The sequence below is a fragment of the Syngnathus scovelli genome, chromosome 16 (assembly GCF_024217435.2).
Source record: "Syngnathus scovelli strain Florida chromosome 16, RoL_Ssco_1.2, whole genome shotgun sequence".
In the NCBI taxonomy this organism is placed as follows: Eukaryota; Metazoa; Chordata; class Actinopteri; order Syngnathiformes; family Syngnathidae; genus Syngnathus; species Syngnathus scovelli.
Genome location: NC_090862.1, coordinates 4232988 through 4257017, shown reverse-complemented (window position 1 = coordinate 4257017; position 24030 = coordinate 4232988). Strand labels below are relative to the sequence as shown.

General features: G+C 43.0%; 1 protein-coding gene across 8 annotated transcripts in view; it reads right to left on the bottom strand.

Moving 5' to 3' along the window:
* The window catches only part of myo15aa (myosin XVAa), a 26215-nt gene continuing 2185 nt past the window's right edge, over positions 1-24030 (bottom strand). For 2 of the 8 annotated variants that reach the window (XM_049744792.2, XM_049744793.2), the window contains exons 3-66: positions 16350-16432; positions 16162-16225; positions 15961-16070; positions 15822-15896; positions 15584-15674; positions 15227-15330; positions 15095-15158; positions 14910-15023; positions 14676-14837; positions 14418-14531; positions 14295-14353; positions 14026-14149; positions 13824-13919; positions 13610-13741; positions 13412-13537; positions 13245-13322; positions 12971-13116; positions 12853-12898; positions 12655-12779; positions 12449-12566; positions 12190-12365; positions 12040-12124; positions 11899-11952; positions 11741-11822; positions 11541-11677; positions 11367-11462; positions 11051-11286; positions 10798-10988; positions 10652-10724; positions 10325-10516; positions 10131-10246; positions 9944-10038; positions 9525-9660; positions 8618-8953; positions 8393-8457; positions 8132-8251; positions 8008-8062; positions 7768-7912; positions 7612-7705; positions 7432-7531; positions 7255-7370; positions 7111-7170; positions 6932-7007; positions 6627-6742; positions 6411-6529; positions 6064-6205; positions 5832-5943; positions 5669-5743; positions 5405-5607; positions 5214-5338; positions 5075-5138; positions 4910-4982; positions 4773-4846; positions 4633-4715; positions 4428-4558; positions 4272-4366; positions 4134-4211; positions 3968-4064; positions 3733-3893; positions 3514-3647; positions 3196-3329; positions 2994-3127; positions 1173-1313; positions 5-1106 (exon numbers count right to left, since the gene is read on the bottom strand). In XM_049744792.2, coding sequence (XP_049600749.1) covers positions 1005-1106; positions 1173-1313; positions 2994-3127; positions 3196-3329; positions 3514-3647; positions 3733-3893; positions 3968-4064; positions 4134-4211; positions 4272-4366; positions 4428-4558; positions 4633-4715; positions 4773-4846; positions 4910-4982; positions 5075-5138; positions 5214-5338; positions 5405-5607; positions 5669-5743; positions 5832-5943; positions 6064-6205; positions 6411-6529; positions 6627-6742; positions 6932-7007; positions 7111-7170; positions 7255-7370; positions 7432-7531; positions 7612-7705; positions 7768-7912; positions 8008-8062; positions 8132-8251; positions 8393-8457; positions 8618-8953; positions 9525-9660; positions 9944-10038; positions 10131-10246; positions 10325-10516; positions 10652-10724; positions 10798-10988; positions 11051-11286; positions 11367-11462; positions 11541-11677; positions 11741-11822; positions 11899-11952; positions 12040-12124; positions 12190-12365; positions 12449-12566; positions 12655-12779; positions 12853-12898; positions 12971-13116; positions 13245-13322; positions 13412-13537; positions 13610-13741; positions 13824-13919; positions 14026-14149; positions 14295-14353; positions 14418-14531; positions 14676-14837; positions 14910-15023; positions 15095-15158; positions 15227-15330; positions 15584-15674; positions 15822-15896; positions 15961-16070; positions 16162-16225; positions 16350-16432 — 7260 coding nt within the window. In that variant the 3' untranslated portion in view covers positions 5-1004. Of the gene's footprint in view, positions 1107-1172; positions 1314-2993; positions 3128-3195; positions 3330-3513; positions 3648-3732; positions 3894-3967; positions 4065-4133; positions 4212-4271; positions 4367-4427; positions 4559-4632; positions 4716-4772; positions 4847-4909; positions 4983-5074; positions 5139-5213; positions 5339-5404; positions 5608-5668; positions 5744-5829; positions 5944-6063; positions 6206-6394; positions 6530-6626; positions 6743-6931; positions 7008-7110; positions 7171-7254; positions 7371-7431; positions 7532-7611; positions 7706-7767; positions 7913-8007; positions 8063-8131; positions 8252-8392; positions 8458-8617; positions 8954-9524; positions 9661-9943; positions 10039-10130; positions 10247-10324; positions 10517-10651; positions 10725-10797; positions 10989-11050; positions 11287-11366; positions 11463-11540; positions 11678-11740; positions 11823-11898; positions 11953-12039; positions 12125-12189; positions 12366-12448; positions 12567-12654; positions 12780-12852; positions 12899-12970; positions 13117-13244; positions 13323-13411; positions 13538-13609; positions 13742-13823; positions 13920-14025; positions 14150-14294; positions 14354-14417; positions 14532-14675; positions 14838-14909; positions 15024-15094; positions 15159-15226; positions 15331-15583; positions 15675-15821; positions 15897-15960; positions 16071-16161; positions 16226-16349; positions 16433-16538; positions 23826-24030 lie in introns of those variants that run through there. The other 6 variants (XM_068653437.1, XM_068653438.1, XM_049744794.2 and 3 more) reach the window with 6 other exon arrangements.

Sequence of the window (24030 nt, the reverse complement as noted above, 5' to 3'; positions counted from 1 at the left end):
ATTATACATTTTGTTGGATTGTTTGTTGGCATGGTCTGACCTTTGACAATCAATAAAATGAACACATTTGCTTAGTTATTCAGTCATGATACAAACTTTAATGATTACACGTGTATATTTTGTGCAATAACTATATACAACTGTATTTCACATTAAATATTGAAGTCAATCCTCAAATATTGCCAAAACATGCATATTAAATTATGACACCCCCCCCCCCCCCTTGAATTTATGGCAGGGAATAAAAAAGATGGATTGGAGTATCAATAGCATCCTTCTTATTTTTCCCACTATAAAAGCAAAAGTTATATTAAAGTACACTTGGAATGCACGTCATGTTCACCTTTGCAAGGACGAACAAGAAATTTCAGTTGGCAGCTACCACAGCAGAGCTCACAGATCACATTATAGCTATTTAAAGTCAGTTGCCCCGTAACCACCATGAGTCACATCTTTTTATTCCTCAGAAAGGAAGTCCTACTCATCCCAATTTCCTAAAAATTAACCATGAGACAGCGGAAACTCACCAAAAGAGGAGTCAAATATTTGAGAAGAATCTTCCTGACAGTGTCTCACTTCCACTTTTGATTCAAATCGCATCACCCAACATTTGACTCATTGACGTGTGTTGAGTGCAAAATATAAGTATTTAAAACACAAAGGGAATGTTTAGTCTATTATAAAATCAGTGAAAAGGATTTTACAGTGGTCACTGATTAATACACCGAATCGAACAAATTATTTTTGTAGTTCATGGTCCAATAATAAGTGACTCTGCGCCGAAATATTTCCAAATTAGTCATTCACTACTGCAAATTTTTCCAACACTCATCTTAAATTCGATTTGATTTGTATTCCTCTATCACGACACATATCATACTCTCAAGTAGAAAACAAACAGTTCATTATGAAAACAGAGGTAGATACAGAAACAGTACATTTTAGTGGCATGAAACTAACGAGTGGTGTTTTTGACCACGTCAGCTCATGTTGACTGAGCCACACTATAGCAAGGTGATTTCACTTGGTGGCAACGTGAGTCTCTTTTCTCTGGCAGATAGCATGTTCTCCATGTGCATGGCAACCACTCGACAAAGCTCCAGACCCTGGAAAACATAAAGCACATGTGCAACTAGCAATGCAAGTAAAGCGTACCAAGCACACAATCAAACCTGCTCTAGCTGAAGCTGTATGATGCGCTGGTTGAGCAGATCTCCAATCATTATGTCGACGTACGGGTAACTTGAGCCGGACGTTGGTCTCTGGGTGCGAGTTGACTGGACTTCTTTTAAAGGGAAATGCACCATGGCCTCCTAATCACGTAAATGTAAACATAACGTGGATATGAATGTACACAAATTGTGGAATAGTCGATTGTTACAATAATCAAACTGTCGATAAATGATTGTGGTAAACTATCAGCACCTCATGATAGCTAGGATAGAAAATGCATCAAAAAAAAAAAAAAAAAAAAAGACCATTTGGGCGCTAAAATTTATCAAGTTTGTTGTAAACTGAGCTCACCAATGAGATGCTTGAGCTGCAGCTAACTTGGGTTGCTGTTTTTTTTGTTTTTTGTTTTAATAAGACTTTCATCAGTGTAAATTTTGAAATAATATTCAAATAAAACTTGAAAGGTCGGATTTTTCTTCATTCGAGTGTTGGCTTGTTGACCTTTATTTTATTGAGTTCAGCTCAATCTTCTTCACTTGATGGATGATCCCTCGGAGCTCGATGGAAAAAAGGAAAGCATTGCCTAAACCAGTCTCCCTTCCTGTGGTTCCTCCTCGGTTCTCTTTCAATTGTATGAGGATCACTGATGGTGTCTTCTCTACTTGATGATGGTGGGGTTTGTTCAGAGGTTCCTTCACCTTCTGTACTCTCATCAACCACCTTCCCGGTACTTGGCAACTCCTCGGGCTTGTCAAAGAAATCCAAGCATGTTTGTAAAGCGTGGAGCTTCTCTTCCATCTCCTCCTGCTCCTCTGAGGAAATAAGGTTGAAGGCGTAGGTTAGCAGTTGTCCTTTCATCCTGTCCTCCTGAAACTGGAGTTCGGTCTTCTGAGCTAGAAGTTGCCCAATGGTCTTCTCGGCAGCCTCGATGCTCTCTTTCTCCTTCATCAGACTTTCATGAAGCTGGTGTCTGAGATCACTGATGATCTTCCAAGTCGTATGTAAATTGTTTTCACTAAGCTGCTCCTTTTCTTCCGAAGCCCTCAGCTCCTCTCGAAGAGGAATGAGCTCCGTCCAAAGTTGAGCTAAGTTCATGTCGTGTACTCTCTTTCCTTGTAGATAATCTAGGACAGCAACTTGGACATTGATTTGGCTTTTTACTTCTTCTCTTTCCCATGGGCGACATGACAGCAGACGAGTTTTGTTAGCATCCAGATCTTTAGTGATGTTAGCCAGGAAGTTCTCAATGTAGCAACACCAATAATTACCCACATTATTCATGATGTTTCCTCTCAAATGTGTTTTTCAATTCTTCCTAACTCTTCCTCCTAGCAAAAACTGTCACTAAAGCATCATGACATCACCAAAGGCATCAGTCGATGATGTCATGAGTGACAGCCAACTAAAAAGAGCAAATTGGAATTATAGAAGCTGCAAAAGTCAACTTTGTGTTTTGTGTTAACATCTTCTACTTTGTGTAAAAGAATCTTTCTGATGTCATCAACACAGAAATGGATGTTTTAAGGCAGATTATTTTCCACTAAACTGGGTTGAACTCCAAGTGTAACCAATTTGAGGCATTAGAATTCGGAGTTTCCACTGTACTTCCAAACCACAAATGAGAAGGGAATGCAGTTCTGGTGCTTAAGTTGTTACTGATCAGGAAAATATTTGCAATATGGTCAACAAAGAATAGTGCGGGAATCCAACAGAGGGAGCCAAATCCTTTGTTTTAAACATAGTGGTAGACTAGGAGAACCACACTACGGTTAAATGAGTGATTAAAAAAATTGTGTACTGTGTGTGTGCTCAAGTCATACGTGAGTGTCTCTGTTAAGAAAGTGAAGTCCATTCAGATTCACCGCCAGAATGCACGGAGCCTTGATGGTGGCTGAGCTGGAACTTTGGATGTAGAAGAAGGAAGAGCCGAACATAGGGAAGGGGCTGACCAGACCTAAGGGAGTGCACAGAAAGGCTCACTACAAAAATCTCCTCCATAACATCTATGGCGTGGTGTCTTACCAAGGAATTGTGCACGGGCCTGGTGTGGGTTTAGAGGCTGGACTTGTTGCATGTGTTGAGTTGCCATATTGAGCCACTGCTGCGGACTCTGTTTACTGTAGAACTGTGAGGGGACACACTCCTGCAACTCACGTCTGAACACACACACGAATTTATTAGAAGAAAAAAAAAAAAAAGACCTTATTGTGTCTGTGTAGTTGTTTTTCCTATTAGGGAAGAAATTTGGGATTTTTCTGCTAAAATCAATATGAAGTATGAACTTCAAATTGAACCAATTAGCCCAATTCAATAACAAAAATGGCATCAACGTGTATTTACGTGGTGGGTGGACAGACGGCGTCTTTGGCACGGTGCTGAAGAGCAGCCAGTCTGGCAAGCTGTTGTAGATGTTGTTCACTGGCCTTACTCAGCGGGACCACAGTCAGCAAAGCCTTCAGGTAATCTGGCAACACCTGGCACAAAATGGATATTTTATTATTCAATGTACTTTAATACACTATAATGACATTTTTCATGGTGGTTATATTTTCTATTTACCTGGTTATAATGCATGGTAACGTAGAGCTCATTATCAAGTTTCAAGGCAAGGCTCCATATGACTCTTCGGAACCAAAGACTGTAGTTGGCATCTACTGGTTCAGCTTCTGTAGCAACATCCAAGATGTATTCCCTCTTAATCAGGGGTCGAACATTCTGACCTAAAATAAAAACACAAGTGAGACAGCAAATTGAAATAAAAATCTCTCCCAACACCAAAAATAATCCTCATTACCTCCATGTGTGACCAAAAAGATTGCATATTCATCCAAGGCTTCCACTCTGTGAAGGTCCATTTCATAACAGAGCTCCTCGATGGCATCCAAAGCCACCTGACAAATGATCAACTAATATCAAATCACTGGTACTCAAAATTTCACTGAACCCATGTGTGCACTTACAGAACACGTCTTGATTTTCAAGTGTCTTTCCATCCCACCTGGCAGAAGGAACAACTGTCTTTTGGAGCTCCGCCCCGCCTGCACATACACAACTGTGTTAAACAAAGACACACTAAAAAGAGACTTTTTGACACGAACCATCATTGCTTTCAGTTCTATGTTGTTGGGATACTGCACACGTCCTCCGTACTGAAAAGTTTTCCTCAGATTCTGCTCACAGGCCTTGGCAATACCTGGTATGAAATAACACATTTGAAATGTAGGATGAACGGACGGATGTGTGTACTTTTCTACCTTGGTACTGCAATCCGATGCTGACAGAGGCGTTGTGTAGAAAGCTGAAGAGGAATGGCTTCATAACAAGTGAACAGCGATGGAAAGCAGTCAAGATGTACAAGAGTCTCCAACCTCTCTGGCAACTGTCTCTGCACAATCAAACACAAGCAGATGCTCTGTAAAAGAAGAAGCCCACAGTTTCTCTATATGTTCTGGTTCTCACGGTTTGGAGCTGTTGTTGGCAGTGACTTGCTTCATCACCTGGCAATAGGCTTCATCTTTCATCAGGCCGTGATCAGCGCTTAACTAAAACAACCGCATGAAAAGTCATACTGGACAATAAAAAGACTTGAGATGCATTACCTTCAGTAGAATTGTCACAAGGTCCTGCTCGGTCTGACCTTTGAGTGGCACGTCCCCCATGAACTTCATCACAGCTAGCGGAGAGACGTTGCAACATTGCTGACTGAGCAAACTTGCTGATGTAAATCTCGTCTCACCTGAGGAGATGTCAGCAGCTACTCTGTTCATTCCGCTGTCTGAGAAGTCAATCAGAGACTCTTGGAGTGGAGACTGGAAAGAGAAACAAACAGATAGGAAGGAGGAAATGCCTGGAAAATTGTACATTTAATGGAAGCGCAGGTTGAAATGAATCCAAAATGTACCTTGGAGAATTTGATCAGATCAGCTGGATCCCTGCCAACCCTCCCCTTTTTGGCTTTTGGATCGCTGTGGACACAACGCACGCAGAAGTTTGAATCCAAAGGTGTGTGTGATTGCTAAAAGCCTGATGAGGTGTCTTACATCCTGTTCCTTTGTGACTCTCTGAAGTACCTCTTGGCAAACTCAATCATGTGGTACTGGCTGCCATATTCCGAAATATCATCCAATTGCTCATCCTGGCTCTCCACGTGCATGCCCTTCACCACCTATCACCATAAACATCACTATTCATCTTGTACTAAAATACTCCAGTTCTGATTGTGCTTTCGTACTTCTGTTGAACGGTCGAGCTCTTGGGCCACCACCGCCGAGCCCAACGCTACGGCGACAGCGGCCGAAGCAGCGACACGACCTTGTCTGTCACGAGGCTCCGCCCTCTCTGTCGGGAGAAGCAGGAAGTCCGGAGCAGCTACAGGTCGGACATCTTCACTGGCGAACGCTCCCGACATCCCGTACACTGCCCCGAACCGCCAGCCTGCAAGATGTCATTACAGTCACCAAGAAGTAATAAAAAAAAAAAAAAATTCAAAACTCACCAAAGTCCGGGGTGTCTCTCTTGAGTTCTTCTAGCAGCATCACCTTTTTCTTCACAATGCAGCCATATTTTTTACCTAAACACACACACACATTGAGAGACATAATATAAAGCCCAGATGCTTATCTACGTGGTTCACAGAGAGCCTGCTGCACATGTCTCACCTGCCTCCAGGCCATCCATGCGTTGAAGTCTGATGATGTCACCTTTGTGGAAGCTCAGCAGCCTCCTGTCCTCATTGATGCAGTTCCTCACTGCCACCACATACTCAGAATCCTGACAGCATATTATAGCATTCAATATGAATTGCTTCAACATCGTTTTTTTGGCCCTAGACAGCGCCAAAGCAATATTTTATACGAAACATTATTTAATGTATCTCTAATGACCTCTGACCTTCTTAATTTCTGTGAGGAAGTAGTCAATCATGCTTTTGACCTGCTGCGCCCTGGCGGAAAACAGGATCAGCTTCTCATTGGTGAGATTGAACTCCAGCATGTTTTTGGACGGCACGGACACGAACAGGATGTCCGAGTAGCTGCGCAGGAAGTCACATAGAGGCTGAGGATGTTGTAAACTTTAAACGATTTTTTTTTTATGATGGCTACAATCTATTAACACATCAATAAATTATTTAATGGAGGGAAGGTAGAAGCCCTTAGTTCACACTGGGTCTTAATCATCTCCATTAGATTTTCTATTATTATTTTGATGTATGTTTTAATACCCTAATTAAGATGCACCTGTAGGGCCTCAGAACTCTGAAGTAGTCCGGAGCGGTGGAGCTGCTCCTCACTAACTTCAGCAGCTTAATGCCTTTATGTGACACCGACAGGACCTGCACTCCCGTCCCAACGCTGCCCTGCAACACATATTAAATAGACAGTTGAGTGAAAAGAAAAAAAAAATGGAATAATAGTTTGATATTCAACATTTTACGACAGAATGGTAGAACTTACAGAAGCTGGGAAAAGACGAGAGAAGTAGATCTCCCATGAGTCTCTGGCCGTGGTAACCACCTTTTTCTTCACAGTCTCATGATGAGTTCCTGGAACCTGATCCACTTGGTTTTCCACTGCAAGAAACATGTCATTATAATTCCTGAAAGGGATTGACAAGCGGTAAATCCAAGGTGTCATGTGACTGCCCCTGTGCAGGATAAGCAAAATATCAAATGGCAAGATGCAAGTACTCAGAGTCCGTCCAAACTCTTGAATGTGCAGAAAATGTTTTATGACTCACAATATAACTTTGGTTAACTTACCAAAGAGAGTTTTCATCTTTTGTCTTTCTTCTTGGGTGATGCGAATGCAGGCCTCAGAGAATGTGTCATGTACTACCTGCGGAAAAATAATAAATCAAATATCTTACTTTTATAAGTAAGTTCCTTGCCTTAAAAACTTGCAAATAAAATATAATGTAGATTAATTGTACTATGACAACCTGTCTGAAGACCAGGTCCAACATCAACGGATCATTGAGGTTCTCTTTAGGATAAAACACCTGCAAAAAGATTGCAACACAATTATCAACAATATTTGCATATTTTTGCCGATTGATCAATTGCGGTGGAAGTTGGAAATGCACCTCCTTTCTCAGGTAAAGTTTCCAGGGCACATTGGTGTAGGTGTAATAGTCATCGCTGGTCCTGCTGTGGAGTTGAGTCTGGATGACTTCATTTTCCACTGGCAACTCTCTGCAGACTGGACACAAACAAAACAGTCAGAAACTTTCATGCAGTGATGGGAAGCTTGATAAGCTCACCTGTAGGGGGAGCATGGCCCATGTTGGAGTCAGTTGGTTCATTAGCCTTGCTTATTTTGCCATCTCGTTCCTCTTTGTGATGGGAAAACTGAGACTTCTTCTGAGTATGGGGAAAAAAAAAAAAAATCTGAGGGAATTCATGCCTGTCTAGATATGGTTTTGTGTGTGAGTATCGCGTACTGGTTGAGGAGGATTGGCCATTTGGTCTTTTAGTATCTCCAAGGCTTCATCATGGGGGTCTGTCTTCTTGATAAACAGCTTTCCATCATCTTTCCTGAACACGTGTAACCAGATGTTAGTGGGATCATTTGACCCAATATGTGCAGTGCATGTTACCGTTTGATGGAAGGTCCGGAGGGAGTCATGCTGGCAGGCTGGTGCTGTTTGATGATGTCTTTAATGTCATGGCTGGGCTCCATGCGTTCAGTGTTACTCACACTGGCGCGGACCACATCGTCTGGAGGGGGGCTACGTGTTGGACCTGGAAATGAATTATGCAAATCATAACATTCGGAATCAGATTCAGAGATAACACAATCCTGGAGACACCTGAAAAATATCAAATATTACACTTACTCATTTTACGCTGAGAGCTGGATCTTGATGGCGAATCTTCTCGATTTTCTTTCGTCTGTAGAGATTGAGAAGACACACAAGTTGGTATGCATTAGTCCAAAATACAACTTGCGTGTCTGCTTACTGGGCTAGGTGTTCGAGAGTGCTGCGGTGTGTGATAATGTAGTGGCGGCGACTGAGAGGCGGGGAAGGAGGACATCATCTGCTGCTGGATTGCCATGGCCTGCATGGTCATCTGCTGGGCCTGTGTAGAACACACCGAAACCATCAGAGAGGTCAACTCGAAAGACTGTGATGTTCATGAGATAAGCGAGAGCGGGATACGGTGTTCAAAAAAAGCACAATGAATGTTTCCATTATATTGTACCGTAAATAGTCACTGTACCAGAATGATGGCTTGCTGGTTGATAATGGCTTGCTGCTGTTGGGTCAGTACCGTCTGCTCTGTTCCTGAAGGTCAAGCACATAAAATACTTCATGTATGAGGAAAATAGACTGAGCACTGCAAAAAAACAGATCACTGCAAGTGTTGGAAGGACTTTCGAGACAACTTCATCACGCCCTAAGGCCACACATGCTCAAGAACACGCCATTTCTGCAGCTGACGCACCTGTCAAAACAGGCAAGCCTGGAATTACAGGCATGGACGGAAGTGGGGGCAACTCCAAACCTGGCACGCTGGTGCCATGTGATATTACAGTATTCACTGGGTCAGGGGAAATAGAAGGGGGTTCAGATGGGGCAAGAGTGGAAGTCGGACTGGGGGTTACATGAGAGGAAGTGGATGAAGTCGGTTGATGGGGAGGGGGTCGATTGTATTGGTGGTATTGTTGCGGCTGCTGCTCTTGTTCTCGGTGGTGTTGCTCATGGTGATGGTGGTGAGAGGGCATGGGCATGGTAGGGATAGGTGGCATCATCCCTCCCGCTACTGGGAGCACTGGGACAGCTTGAGAAGCAGCAAGCAACACGGAAACGTTAGGAAGCGTTTCTGTTTTAAAACGGAAAATAATTGGAAGGCTCATTTATGGAAAGGAAAATACATAGAGGATTTTATGGACTGGAGTTTTCTCCATCATGCTCATTCAACACATTTGGAAAAAAAATTGTCCAAATGTAATTATATATATTGATTAACAAGAACAAATAAAAATATTTAGCTGAAATGAAAGGACACATACAAATTCCCTTCAACAGATAGCGACTGAAAGACTGTCAGCAACAAAATGAGCATTTAGCTTGAACAGGGATGAGAGTGAAGGAGATCAGGTGAGCCATGTGTGCTTACACTCAATAGTTCTCAATGCATTAACCATGAGGACCAACAGTTCCCATTACAGCCGCTTAATAAAGAATATAGTTACCAGCTCCATTAAATATCACAAAGACAGAAACTCTACTTTGAATAATACAGACCATCAAATTGAACACAAAGCATGGAAATATACAGTATGGAGATATCAATGTTTGGCCAATTACATAATCAATAAATGGAAATATAAAAAAATATAAATGTTTACCTCCAGGGTGTATTCCAGGTGGATACAACCTACTCGGGACCAAATTCCTCTCGCCTTCTCCTTTTTCTTCTTCCGGGATGCCTATACCTCCGGCTCCCTTTAGTCTTGCTGACAAAATTGCAGCTTTTTCCATGTCCTGACAAACAGTCAACAAATAAAGATAAACACGGAGAAAAAAAAAGAAGAAGAAGAAATGCACCTCATGAGACAAAAAGAGTGCAGACAAAATCTGTTTAGTAAAAAGTTAATGAACAGGTGCTCAAACGGGACTGGACTTTACTAGGGGAACTGAATATGCCCCTGGAAGTACCGTAATCACTGAAAGAGATGCACCAACAAATTTAAAGACGTCATTGCCTGCATAATCGGAAGACATCCGATGCAAGATAGGTATAAAAAAAATATATATATATCCTTACCACGTTGCTGTCAGACAGCACCGGATCGAACAGGCTGTCCAGGTAGCGGTCCATTCCTCTTTGAGTTTGACCGTCACTGAATGCATCGGAATCCACTGCACACAAAAAAAAGATAGAAAAACCCTCAGCTTGACTCCATTGCTTTGTGGGGTCAATTTGAAAGTAACAATCAATTATTGATTGACACCGTGGCTATGGTAACCGTCAGATTCAGAGAGGCTGTAAGCTGGTCTGCTGACTCCACCCAGAGGAATGGTAGGTGGAGGTTCATCATCTGAATCAAAGCCACTTCCAAATAATGTTCTAGAAAAAGAGAGAAGACATTTTGCTTTGACTTCTGAGATGATAGTATTATATTTGGGGTGTTCCTGGTGTACTGACAGGCTGGCATTGGCTCGGACTCTCGTGGGCTTGTCAGTACTGATGATGAAGTAGCTCTTGTGTTTTGGGAAGTTATTTGGAAGCTCCAGGTCTGCAATCAGGTCCATCACATAGTCGTGACCTGCTAATTCCACCCATTGGCCTTGTTCCTTCATCAGGACGGAACTGCCTCTCCACCAGTCCGACACGCCCCTGCAACACGCCCACAGAGCAAATTCTGGTTTCTTTTTTTTAATGGGATGAGTTCAACTAATCTAATGATTGGTCAAACCATAATAATTGCTCTCATCTTCATCTTTCATCATTTGATCAACTTTGAATGAGCACCTGTGGTGTAGAATGTCTCCCGCTAAATCCTCGCCGCTAGTCCAGGAGTGGACTGGACACAGGAATGACGATCCTAAAAAAAAATTAAAATTAAAAATTTTAAAATATTACAATCAAGATCATCATCAACACAGATGTTTTATTACCATCAAAACAATGCACTTGTAACACCATGTTAGCTTTTTTCCTGTTGGCCGTCCACTCCAGTAGTGACAGCGGATAGGTCCGTGAGGTCTCGGGGGCGGGGCCTGGACTCTGCTGCCTCTTCTGACTGGCTTGGATGAGTCTATGTTGCAGCAATGCTTGGTAATCCATGACTGCATGGTCAGAAACAAACCTAAAGAGGAAAGTTGTAGATGTAAATACTTCCTTTCCTTATCCTTTCTTCAGTGCTCTTACTTGAGAAGATATCTGTCCATCTGTGGCGAGGGAGCAAAGCTGCAGACACATGCGAGCAACAGAAGCCAGCCTCGATCCGCGTTGTGGACGTTGACATTTCGCCACACCTGGTTGACCACCTGAGACAAAATCTCATCCCGTAACCCTGGCAACGAGAGACCTCTTTGGATGATGTAATTGCCAAACATGTTCTCCTGGGCGCCGTTCAGGTGAGGGTCCCCCATGAATCGTAACACCTGTAGAATAATAAATAAATGCATAAAAAAAAAAATATTGTGACTGTTTTGTCACATTTATCTTACAAAGTCCCACCCACCAAGTTGAAAAGCTGAAGAGCTTCTGCTTTCAGATCCTCCTCAATGCAGGTTAAAGGGGCCTCCAGGGGTGCACTCAGCATCCCAAACTTGGGCTCCTACCACAAGGATCAAATAATTGGAGGATTTACATTTCAAAGGGATGCAGAATCATGTTGGCTGGCACGTCGTCTTACTCTGAAGTAGCTGAGCACGTAACGATAGAAGGGATAGTTGTTGATATCCAGAGGCAGAGTAAGTTGATTGGAAGCTGACTCTTGGATATGAGGAGCCTGAAGCAGAGCCAAGCAGTCGGAGTGCAACTCTCGCCTGACTGACAGAGAGAAAATTGCGGCGGGATTAGCAATCAGTCACCGAGCAACGTGTCTATACAAACCTCCCGCTGCTTGTAGAAGAACGGCAAGTTCTGCAGGGATGGCCAAGTGTGTCACATTCACCACCTCTCTCTTCAGCAGATCCTGTCATAAAAAATAATTTACTCTTCAATGGAATAAAAAAATAATACCGTGCGCAGAAATGTGTGTTTGACATCACCATTTCTCGCTTCTTCCTCTCCTCCTCAGCTTTCCGCTGGACCATCAACTTTGTCTGCAAGCAGACCACAACGATCATAAATATGTCAAGTAGAAGACATTTGGATCCAAAAGGGAGAGGAAGAAATTGCTTGCGGCTTACCTTGACATATCGTTTCCGACTGATATAAAAATGGACAAGGGACCGGAACCGAACCAGGCTGTCCTTCATTTTCACATATTGCTTTCTAAATGAGGTAGTGGAGTAGTTATTTATATGAATTGTTTTGAGATTCGGATTTTTGTGGCCTACCTCATGAGAAAGCCTCTGCAATGTGCCTGCAGCCTGATGATCACATCACGGAGGTCCTTGTAGCGTTTCCGGACAAAGTACATACGAGCGTAACGCTGCAGGGTGAGTGCAGCGAGCTGGCGACTCCGCTCTCGTTTGCACTCCAAAAGCTGGTAGACGTGTTCCTTCATAAATAACTGGAACAAGAAGTTACCATATGAGTGATAACTTTGCATTTAATAATCTGAGTGGACTATAAAAAAGATCAGGAGGAGCAAACCTTGGTAACCCCAACATGGGAGTCTCCTGGTTTGAGAGGACACAATTTACTGAGCAGCAGCAAACAGTTGTCTCCATCGGCTGATGGAAGATGTTGGATTCCCACCAAGGACTTATATCTATGCCAAACGAACATCTTAGATGAATTTTCAATTTGAGAAACAAGATGGCTGTTCAAGGCAAAAATGAGAAAATAAAGAGTTTCACCTGAATAGGAAGACGGAGAATAGCATCCTGACAGGATAGCCTTCCTTACGGATCCTGATGGTCTCCATGATGCCGGAGTGTCGCAGTTGACCTTTGACCAGGTCGTCTTCAAACATACTTGCGTGCTGAACATAATTGTCAATATGTGATTACTATCTGTAATTGCGGGATTGTCAGGAGGGACTTTTCAAACTCTACCTTTGTGTTATTTGGCTTAATGCAGCGGACAAAAAATGGGTTGCACCTGAAATAGAAGCAAAGTAACACAAGTGAGACATTTAGAAGCTTGCTCTCGGTATTCATCCGTGCATTTCACCTCTCCATCTTGTCCACCAGCTCCAGCAAGGACTGCTGGAACTTGCAACTGACAGTTGAAGCTTGGTATTTCCTGGTGACCGTGATGCTTTTCTTCATATGACCTTCTCTTTGCTCTGCGTGAGCCAGGAAGAGGTTTGACACCATCTAAAAAAAACATAAACAAGATTGGATTTTTTTATTTTTTATTTTTTTTTGCATGGATGCAACCTGATTGCAATCTGGCTCACGTTCAATTTAATGATGTTAAATACAGTTTTAGATTTTTCTTTCACCTTGTTCTTGCTCTTAATGAACAAGTCCAGGACATCTTGACGGACCTGGTCGTAGTTTTTATCAAGGAACTTGTAAACCTGCAACATGAGGATTTTTTTTTCTTTATTGCACTCAGTTTTACTAGATTATTTAGATGCACTCCATGAAGTGATTCAAATCAATATACCTGATAAGTGACACGCCCAGCAAAATGCTTGAGGGTGAATTCAGGAAGGGGCATCTTTGGCTTCACATACAATTGGTTGTTGCCATGGTGATAGTGACATTTTTGAAGAAAAGTATGATCTGTTGCCTATGGACACACCAATATTTAAAAATGCAGATTGAGTAAGTCTGCCATACATTAGTGCTTTCTTTTGCTCACCTGTGGGAAACAGCTCTGGTCATCCAGGATTCTCAGAATGCCATGAGGCTTAGCGGCAATGAGGTCAATGCACGCTTGGTTGTCATTAAACGGAATGTCCTGCCATGGAATTTGCTCCCTGCTGTACTCCTCCTGCGTGGAAATCACATAACTGCTCTGTGCTACACTCCTAATACTTTGCTTTATCTGAATTTGTGCAGTGCAAGCAACGTACCTGCTCTTCCCTGAAGACGATCTTGTTAAAGAAGAACTGCAGGTACTCGTTGGCATAATTAATGCACAACTGCTCAAAACTGTTATATGCCAGATCCTGTGGAGATCACACACATAGCTGAGCACTCATGATTTGTCATCTAAAATGTCAGTGGAAGAAGATATCTGTACATAAAAAGATCACAGAAGAAGATTACAGTTACCTCAAATCCATAAATATCCAGGATGGAGATGGAGAGAGTGTGTTGGCGAGGATACACCTGAGTGTTGACCCTCTCTGTTAGCCAATGAAAGAGCAGAGAGTACAAGATCTTGGCAACAGCATCTCTGCAAGACAACAAAGAGGAGAACTTTTTAGAGAACCATTATAGGAGCTCAATAAAACTCATTTTATTGCTTAAATAAATTACATGAGTTTATTGGAAAGTAAATAGCACATTAATGTTTTTGGACAATGGAAGAAAAGTATCACCTGGCATCTACAGCGCTTTCCACAGACAGTGGGGTGTAAATCTTGTCTCTCATCGTCTCCTGTAAAGATAGAAGATGAGTTGTTTGTATATGCAAAGTGTGTAATGCACGTTTCAAAACTGACCATGACTTTATAAGTGATGGCTTTTTGTAGGCCTTCTGGAGAGATCTGCAGCAGTTCTGCTACCACTCTGATCTCTTGAGCGCTCACCACTGTCGCCACCTCCTGGCCGTCAGCCTGAAGTGCAGCAAAAACAAGACATGATGTTTCTGAACTGGTCCAGATGATGATCATGGCCCATTTGCATTCCATTATAATGTCATTTGTTTATTTTTGATGGTGTCTTATAATACAAATGTATGAAAATATCTTGAACATGACCTGATATATCTCAAAGTACACGTTGCCCAGGTGCAGTATGGAAGACAAAATTCTGAAAATGGCTGACTGGTCGTCCTGGGTGAAGTGGAGGATCTCCATGGCAGCAAGAAGACGCTGGAAGTCCTCACCATCATCCTTTCCTGCAATCCCACAATCTCCTCCCTGAGAGTTGTGATATCGATTTAAAGAAACCCTGAGGACGCTCTCCTGATGTTGCAGCAATGTGTCACCTACCTGGTTGAGGTAATAGTAAGTCTCGGGCTCCTGGAGATAGAAAGTCTCCTTCTGCTGAGACGGAAGGCCTGCCAGCATCTCATAGAAGATATGATAGTTTCTTTCATCTTTGGCCTGAAGAGGAAACGATTGCTTTAGACACCTCCATCAACACAAGGAAGCTCTAAAAAGTTTGGATGCATCACCTGGAAGACGATGCGAGACTTTTCCAGAAGATATTGAGAAGTTATGGCACCACTGATCACACCACTATAAGAATTGGGGAGGAAGAGTAAGTAAAGGAAGCTGCATGGTGCTGAAAAAAAAAAAAAACTCACTCCTCCATAAAGACTTCCATGTGTTTCCCAAAGCGACTGGAGTTATCATTCCGCACAGTTTTGGCATTTCCAAACGACTCCAGCAGAGGAGCAGCCTCAAGTATCTAGCAGATATTCCAACACGTATGTCAACATCTTAAATATGAATTATAAAGATGTTCAGAATGAATTATTTTATCACCATTGTTGACATAATATGTTGACTAAAAAGATGAGTTTGATAATAAACAGAATTAATCATGCAGGGAATCTTATACTACCTCAATCTGTGCCCAGAGTGCAAAAAAATACACACACGACATTAGTCATCAATCAAGTTAGGGATTATGTGTGTGCGTGAACAGTATGCATGCATACCTGTTGGGGAAAATTACGTGTGTGATGTAAAGCTACAAGGTAGCGAAGGACAAGTTTGGTAGCCTCTGTTTTCCCGGAGCCGCTCTCACCACTGGAAAAATGTCAAAACAGTCACGACCAAGTTCAGAACTATAAACGCTACAGTTTCAATTTCATCACAAATTTATTATCTCAATAATCAATGTGGGACTTTGTCCTCAATATAGATATATAGTTTATAAGTGAAATGATCTCTTACCTGATAATTATGACCTGATTATGTTTGGCATCCATCATTTTGGAATAAGCAGCGTTTGCTATAGCAAACAAATGCCTGAGGACAAAAAGATATGTATTGATCCGAAAGCCCTCGTGAACTACGTGAAAGAATAACTTACGGAGGGTTCTCGCCCAGGGCGTGACCCTTGTACTGCAGCACCATGTCCGTCCCGTAGATGTTATACATCTTATAAGGGTTCACAGAAACCAGAATACTTCCTATGTAGGTCTGACAGGGACAAGATAAAAAAAAATGGTGACATTTGATAATACAAACAGAAATTGATGATCTTTATGTCAAAATGAATGGGACCACTTACATAAATAAGATTCCGTTCAAATCTTTTTTTTACATTGAGAAGAACTGCATCATCATGCATCTCCCTAATGAAAGAAGAAGATTGCAAATATTTATTTTCAACTGTGTTTCTTTCTGTCTTCCTTGTGTTCAATTTAAGCGAATTCTTTTCTATGGAAGAATTTTGAGTACTGTATGAGAAATCATTACTCAAGCTGTGTCATGTCTTCCACGCCATCTTCCACTCGTTGGTCCTGGTGAGCTACTGAGGGCATGCTTCTGATTGCGTACATCTGAAATCGCAAACACATGAAGCAGATTGGAAATTCTCATCGTACATTTTGCCCTTTAAAAACCTTAAATCCTCATAAATGTATTTTTGCTATCAAGAGTGCTTACCTTGTCGTACCATGGACCCTGGGGTTCACCTTCCCTGTTGAGATTACACACCCCTGGTTTACTCTCCATCTTTTGCTGAGCCATCAAATGCTGGTGGTCAATTAGGTTCTCATCGCCGTACACAGACCACTTATTTGGTACCGTCCCTTGAGATAACCCCTTCTCTGCACCCCATACTTCCATATCTTGGTCTAGATCCAGAACTTTCCCTTCGGAGCTATGAGCCCAGTGTTCTTCAGGAACAGAATCCTGGACATGGGGTGACACCACAGCACATGTAGAAGGGAGGCGATAAGAGGCCGCCTGAAGAGCTGGGTTCTTCAGGGCACCAGAAAGATCTAGAGAGTTGGCCTGTTTGGTGGTAGGGGTACCTAATCGAAGCATGTTATTGCCGTCAGATCGATGGAAATCCGCTTTGCGAATGTCAGGGCTTTTGGATAAAGCATTGGACAGGTCGACTTTTTTGTGCGTAGAGTCGGACTGGTGTTGGGCCATCAAAGTATTGCTTGGCAACCGGTAGGTGGGGCGACTGATGTTCGGGTTACGAAGCGCACTGGAAAGGTCAACAGATGGAGCCACTGTAGGAGCAGGCATCCTCAGTAGTGACGGGTTTGCGAGTCTGTAAGAGGCACCACGAATGCTAGTGTTGAGCAAGTCACCAGAAAGGACGGGTCCAGTGGCTATTGATGTTGAGGCTTGAATTTTATGAGGTGAATCTTCTGGAAGCTGTGTCTCATCAAGATTAAAATCCATCTCCGCACTTGGTTGCATTTGGGGTGTACTTTCAGGATTCGCCATCCGTTCTCTTGACTGAATTTGAATTGAACTGCTTGGCAGTCGATAAGAGGTCTTAAGGGTTTTAGCATTTCCAAGTGCAGAAGAGAGCATAGGAGAGGAGGTTGTAACAGTCGCTGATGATGGCTTTGTTTTTAAAACTGATGTACCCTCGGGCAGTTTGTAAGTAGGTTTCCTAAATTTGGAATTATGTAGCGCAGAAGAAAGCATCGGTGATGCAGGGACGGTTGCAGATTGGGGCTCCGAACTGTTCCCTAGTGTGCCACCAGGTAGGCGATATGCGCCTTGCTGCAAACGGGGATTATGTAAGGCAGAGGACAACCCAGGGGTGGACATGGACTCCACTGGAGAGGATTCCAAAGGTTCATTTTGGTTTATAATAGTTCCATCGGGTAGTTCATAGGATGCATTGACGGGAAGAGGAGATGACTGATTTTCCCCACCAGCCGTATCAACTCCATCAACTATGGTAAATTGAGTTTCAATAGAGTTTTGGGGCATCGTTAAGGTATTGGCTGGGAGTTTAAACATTGATCCTTGGATTTTTGCAGTCTGAAGTCCGGAGAGAACTGAAGAGTTAACTGTGTTGGCCTGCTGAGCAGGAGAGGCATGAGCCATGGGAGAGAGATGTGGCTGAAGGGGTGAAGTAAAAGATTTGTTACGTAGCTGGGAATTATGCAAAGTAGATGATAAACGTGGGGGTGATGAGGTCGATGCGGTGCCAGGATCTGCTGAATGTGTTTGTGAGAGCAAAGTTGTATCCAGGTTGGCATTGGGCTCAAGGGGAGATGAGTTGGAGGTTCTGTGAAGGCTAGGGTCCTGCATCAAAGATTTGGATTGACCTAGAGGGGCATTTTGGAGAACCTCTTGGCTATTCTGGGCTTCACCTACAATCTCCTCACCAGATGATTGAGGGTAAAATTCAGGTTGTGTTTGGTGTGTGAGGTGGGTAGCATAAGGTAGAGAAGAGGGAAGTTGATATGGTGGTAATGGGTTAGGTATAGCGCTAATGTTTTGTGACAAGTTTGCTGGAAATGAAGATGTGCCCGGCTCAGTAGCTATGTAGTCAAACCGTTTCACACTCTGGATTGAAGGAGAACCTGGTGGTGGTATCGGATAAGGTACTGGAGGTTGAAAAGATGTCACTCCTACATTTTGGGGACTTGTGGTCCTATGGGGTAGAGAGGTGCGTAAATAGAATTCATGGTTCTGAGGAGACGATAAAGGTAATTCCTGAAATGGTTGGTGAGATTGCAGTCCATTATGGAGACCATTCCCGAATGGCTGAGTCGAGAACCTACTCTGTTTCAATGAACGTTGCCGAGGCACTAGAGGTCCTGGAGGAGATGCTCTGAATGAAGGGGAGGACTGAGTTCTGGGCATACGTACCAGTGGCTGTCCCCTACCTATAGGTCTTTGGAAGCCCACTTGAGGTTTTGAGTCTCTTAACTGAGAGCCTTTCCTTGCTAGCATAGGAACTCCGACTGCACCATTCATTGGTCCAGAGGGAGGACCTCGGCCACTCCGAATAGAAGACCTAAATGGCGCTACATGTTGAGTAACAGGGGCTCTACGTGTACTTCGTCTTCTTGGGTATGCGTTACCTGGAGAGGTTTTCACAGACTCCATGGGAACATAACTTGGACTTCCTGAAACACCTCTAAACTTGTGAGTAGAGGATCGGTTGTGGAGGGTATGTCTGGTGTTATCTGACACAGAAGGAGATGGAGGATCGTAGCTGGGGGAAGGCTCAACAGTTTGATGTGGAGACTGAGCACGCTCAGTTAGAGGAGCTCTTTGTCTTGGTAAAGCCGATGGAAGAGGAGGAGAAGGTGATCTTCTTACTTGGGATCTGCGTTGTATACTTTGTGCTCTGGAGGATGGAGAAGGTGATGCATTTGGACGAGTTTGCCGTCGGAGAGAAAGTCTTGGGTCAGGGGGCTGATCATTTCTTTTCCTCAGAGATCCTCTTGGTGAAGTTATGGGACTGTGAAGTGGTGATCGGGGCTGAACCCTTTGAAGCCCATATCCAGCCCTCACAGCTGTAACAGGTGTCTGAGCAGTAAAGGACACCCCACTCCCTTGGAACTGCGATGGAGCATAAGGGTTTGGTAGTCTCGGTGGGTAAGTTGGTCTTTGGTTTGGAACTTGAGATTGGTATGTAAAGTCTCTTCTGTGTAAGTGAGGGGAGAAGTTGTCCGGCTGGATGTGTGGTTGAAAATCCAAACGGTCTGGTGACAGAGCTGGCCTATGTAATGGAGGAGGTTTGATCCCATGTACTGGTTTTGATGAGGCCAGTGGGGGATATGACGGTGGATGCACCAAAGAAATGTTCTCCGTTTGTATATGAGGGACTGTTGAGGGGATTTGCTCCATCTGAAACATTGGTGGGTCTTGAGGGTAAGGTGGTCTATTCACCTGAGTGGCAAACTGTGGTAAAGAAGATTCTGGCAAATGATGAGAAGTGGTCAGCGGAGGTTGAGTCGGATGGTTTAGTTGCCGGAGCTCATGTTGGATGATGTCAGCTGTTTGTGAATATGGTAGTATAGGATTTTGTTGTTGATGAATTCCAGTTGGAAAATGGGGTTGTGTTGGGATGTAAGTGGGAAGGGGCTGCTGATTAGGATTTATCAGGTCAAAACCAATTGATGGAGTTGAAAACATAGGGGTAGAAGGAAGTGGTGGTGGTGGGGGCAAGGTTTCAACATCCAGTCTTTCCTTTCCAAATAATCTAACCTGAGGCCTAGGGAGCCTGAACTGCTCAGACGTAGAATTCGCAAAAGGGATTTGTTCCTGACCGTAAAGATTTCCTCTATCTGTTAATGCCACCCCAACATCGTATGATTGCTGGTAAGGAAAATGAACTCCAGAAGCATCTAAATATCCTTGCGTGGAATCTTGATATGCAGGTAAGCCTGGGAGAGTTGCGTAACCACCATTCAACATACTAAACTGGTCTGCAGACCCATATTCAAAACCTCTATTATGATCAAAATAAGAATCTGCATACAATTCCGATTGATAAGGGTCGTAGATAGGCTCCATGACATTGCCAGAGTTACCAAATGGCTCTTGCACAATAGCATAGAGTTTTCCATCATCGCCATAATAATACTCCACCGCTTCATTGCCATCATCTTCATACTCTTCAGATGGGTACGTGTAGTAATCCACATCACTATCGTCATAAAAATCCTCATCGGGATAAAAGTTGCCATCATCGTCGTAGTAACCATATTCATTTTCCCACTCATCATCATCATCATAGTATTCATAGTCCTCAAGTTGCCCATTGTGGTAATCTTCCTCAGATCCATATCCATCCTCGTCATAATCGGAAGGGTGGTTGTAGTAAGTTCTCCCCAACCTTCTCCTGTTTGTAAACGAGAGTTGTTTTCGTCTTTGACGCCGTGCCCAGGTACCCAGTCCACCTCGGCCCTTGGAACTTGGCAACCCCCCTAATAACCAGTTGGTGGCAGCAGCTATCCTCGCCATCATCCATCCTTTTGACTTGAACCTTAGTCCCACTTTCTTTTTACCAAGCATGCCTTTGAACTTTGCTCCTAGTCCCTTGGCTTCTTTAGCCATACTCTCCGTTGCTCTTAAATTGGATAGGTCCAATGTCTTTTTGGGAGAAACGGAATTGCCTGGACTGTCCTCTTTTTTATTGACGACGTTAGACCCCGACAGACCGGCCTTTTGCTGATCAGAGGTATTTTTAGGCCCAAATCCTTTTGAAAGCTGGAATCCTGATGGACCTGGTTTTTGCTCTTCAGAGGTGGATTTAGGCCCAAGTCCATTTAAAAGTTTGGTGGTGCTCAGAAGTGGTTTACCAGAAGCAGGTACATTCTCCTTTTTCTTCGAGAGAGGCATGAAAAGAGTAGATGCGCTTTTAAGGCTCCTCTTCGGTTGAGTTTTCTCTGGTTGCTTTTGTTTTGTTGGGAAACTAAATGGAGAGGCTTTTCCCGTGAGGCCGGAGATAACCCGAGAGGCCCCTCGGAGATGACTCTTGGCATCTGCTGTCTTCTGCGACTTTCCCAGAACTACATTTTTCTTCTGTTCCTCTGCAGCAAGACCCATCACGACTTTGGAGGCACCCTTGATTTGTACATCACTCATATTTTTCAAGTTGATCGCATCCATCCCTATCTTAACTTCTGGCTTTGCATTATCTTGCACCTCATCTTCATCTTCTAGTGAAGGTGAATCACTTGGGGGAGGTGAAGGACCTTTCATTCCTGTAATTTTAAAAGCGCTTTTAACAACTGCTTTACCTTTATCGATATCAAGAGGAGCTGTCACCTTGGCAACCACCTCTTCTTCACTCTCATTACTATCTTCTTCTTCACTCCTCAGCTTCTCTTCTTCCTCCTCAGATTCTTCTTCTGACTCACTGACAGGTTTCTTTCCTTTTCCTTTCTTACCCCCATCCTTCCCCTTTCCTTTTCCTTTGGTTGGTTCCTCCATTTTCTTTGCTCCTTTCTTGTCATCCTTCCCTTCCTTTTTAGTATCCTTTGCTCCCTTCTTTGTCTCCTGGGACTTGCCTTTCTTGGCAACTGATTTTGAATCAGCTTTCTTGGATGGCATGATGTCAGCTAGTAATGACAAGCGACCACACTGTGCTTAAATTGATTTGTGTCGGGGCAGCCTCCTCTCATCATTTTTGGGTTTCTTCAATCTGATCAAGTTTCACTCCAGAAACATCGCACAATGTAATCTCATCTCAAAACGCTGAGACCAAAAACAAACCACAGACCTTCAAACCTGGATCGAGAAATTTACTTTGCTCATCCATCAGTGGTCACTCAAAAAATAATTGCTTTCTATACTTTTTAAAAGAATCAGAAAAACTCATTTGGAAGTCACTGGAGTTTAAATAATAAGGGAAACAATTTTACTTCTGCCTGTTACACAAAGTTCTTGCCTTTGGTCCCCTGAATCCTCACAAATGAAGCATCCAGAAGAAATAAATTTCCGGGTCAGTTCCTTGTTTGTCTTTGTAATTCACGTGAGTAAATTCTCAGGGTCACGCGGAGAATGAAAGACCTAGCAACGGAGACCGCCTAGTCCTTTGTGTGGATCCCATTGTCATTGTGTCCTGTAAGTCCTGAGGTGAATCCTCATCTTGGCTTTGTCGGGACGTTCCCTCAGCAAAGAACCGTTAGCCTTGTTTATCTCGGCCCTCCAAGGGTGCAATCCTTTTTGTCCGAGAGTGCTCGTTGGTGGCGTTTCCACACCCCCCTCTCGGGCTTTTGTGACCTCCTGCTGCCTTTTGGAACTCTCTCTGGTTACTGCGACTTAATCCTAATTTGATGTCATCATATGATCATTCTGACAGTATCTGTGTGAGAGAGTGGTGTGTATCCCCTGTTGCAAAGAGCACCTTAATGCACCTGCTATACTGTCTCAGGGTAACCCTATCTTGCGGACTCGCTTGTGAATGAATAATGCAGGTTGGCTGAGCTGTTGCTAAACTGTGTCTGAGAGACAACGCCACACAGAGTCAAAACATAAACACCTGTAGGCCCAGCGGTGGACATTGAGTACCTTGTCGCATTCTTTACGCAAAAACTTTCACCTTCATCAATGTTGCACATTGCGTGGGGCTTTATCAAATTTTATCCTTTAATTTACACCAATTTTCTACTCACTATAAAATGAAAATGACATCATCATCACTATGGATATTCCATAAATTGTGAGCTCACTTCATTATCTACATTGGAATTTTTTCACGAATGGCAACATACTCAACCATCACAAAATTGAGCAACAAAAATTCTTCCTAAACATGACTTGTACTTTATGACAAGGTTTAATTGAAAACTGCCTAATGTTAATTCATTGATGATGGGTTGATATTCAAGGAGGTCATCTCAGTGGCAGATATGAATGTTTGATGACTGCCACTGTGTTCTGCCTACACAGCGTGGATAAAACATTTATTGCAGGCCGCTCTAAATATATCACAAAGCATCACCTCCCACCCTGGCACGCTCCCCGGATGACATATTATACATGCGGGCAAGTGTCAGGGGTTAACAGCCAGATAGCACGGAGCAGATGGAGAGTAGATAGCTAATATACAAAAAGGAAGAGCTAATTACTGCAAAGTCCAATCGTGCATGAATTCATTTTGTAATTCTAATTTCTTTCTGGAAAAAAAAAAATCATTTGAATTTACATGGAATTATACGCTAATTATGTACTTGGTTTGCTAGCAATTTAGCAAGTTCTCAATGGGCTAAAGTCCGGGGAGGACCTACAGTGAGATAGGATCGTGAAATCTGGATCACATATCCCAAGAAGCAATGACCATGAAAGTGCGCAAACTCGCACACTCATACAGGAAAGGTCACGAGTCACCCAAGTAAGGAAAAGAGTTTGACAAAGAGATCTAGTTGATTAGTGGTGTCGGGCATTGAGCTATGTTGACTTTGTTGACCTGACAATCCCAAATTAATGGCTGACTATGAGGAGGATGCCAGTTATATTTTTTTAAACAAATAAGATCACATACTTCAAAAATTGTAAGGGGAAAAACCCCCCATTAAATTTCATTTAATATTGGATTGTGCATAAACCTAAAAAAGTTTTATGGCAAAAATTTAAGTTTTAAACAAATGCATGCTAATTATAAAATATAATGCTTCTGCCAGGATCCTTTAGAATTGTGCAAATGGCTATTTTTCCTTCA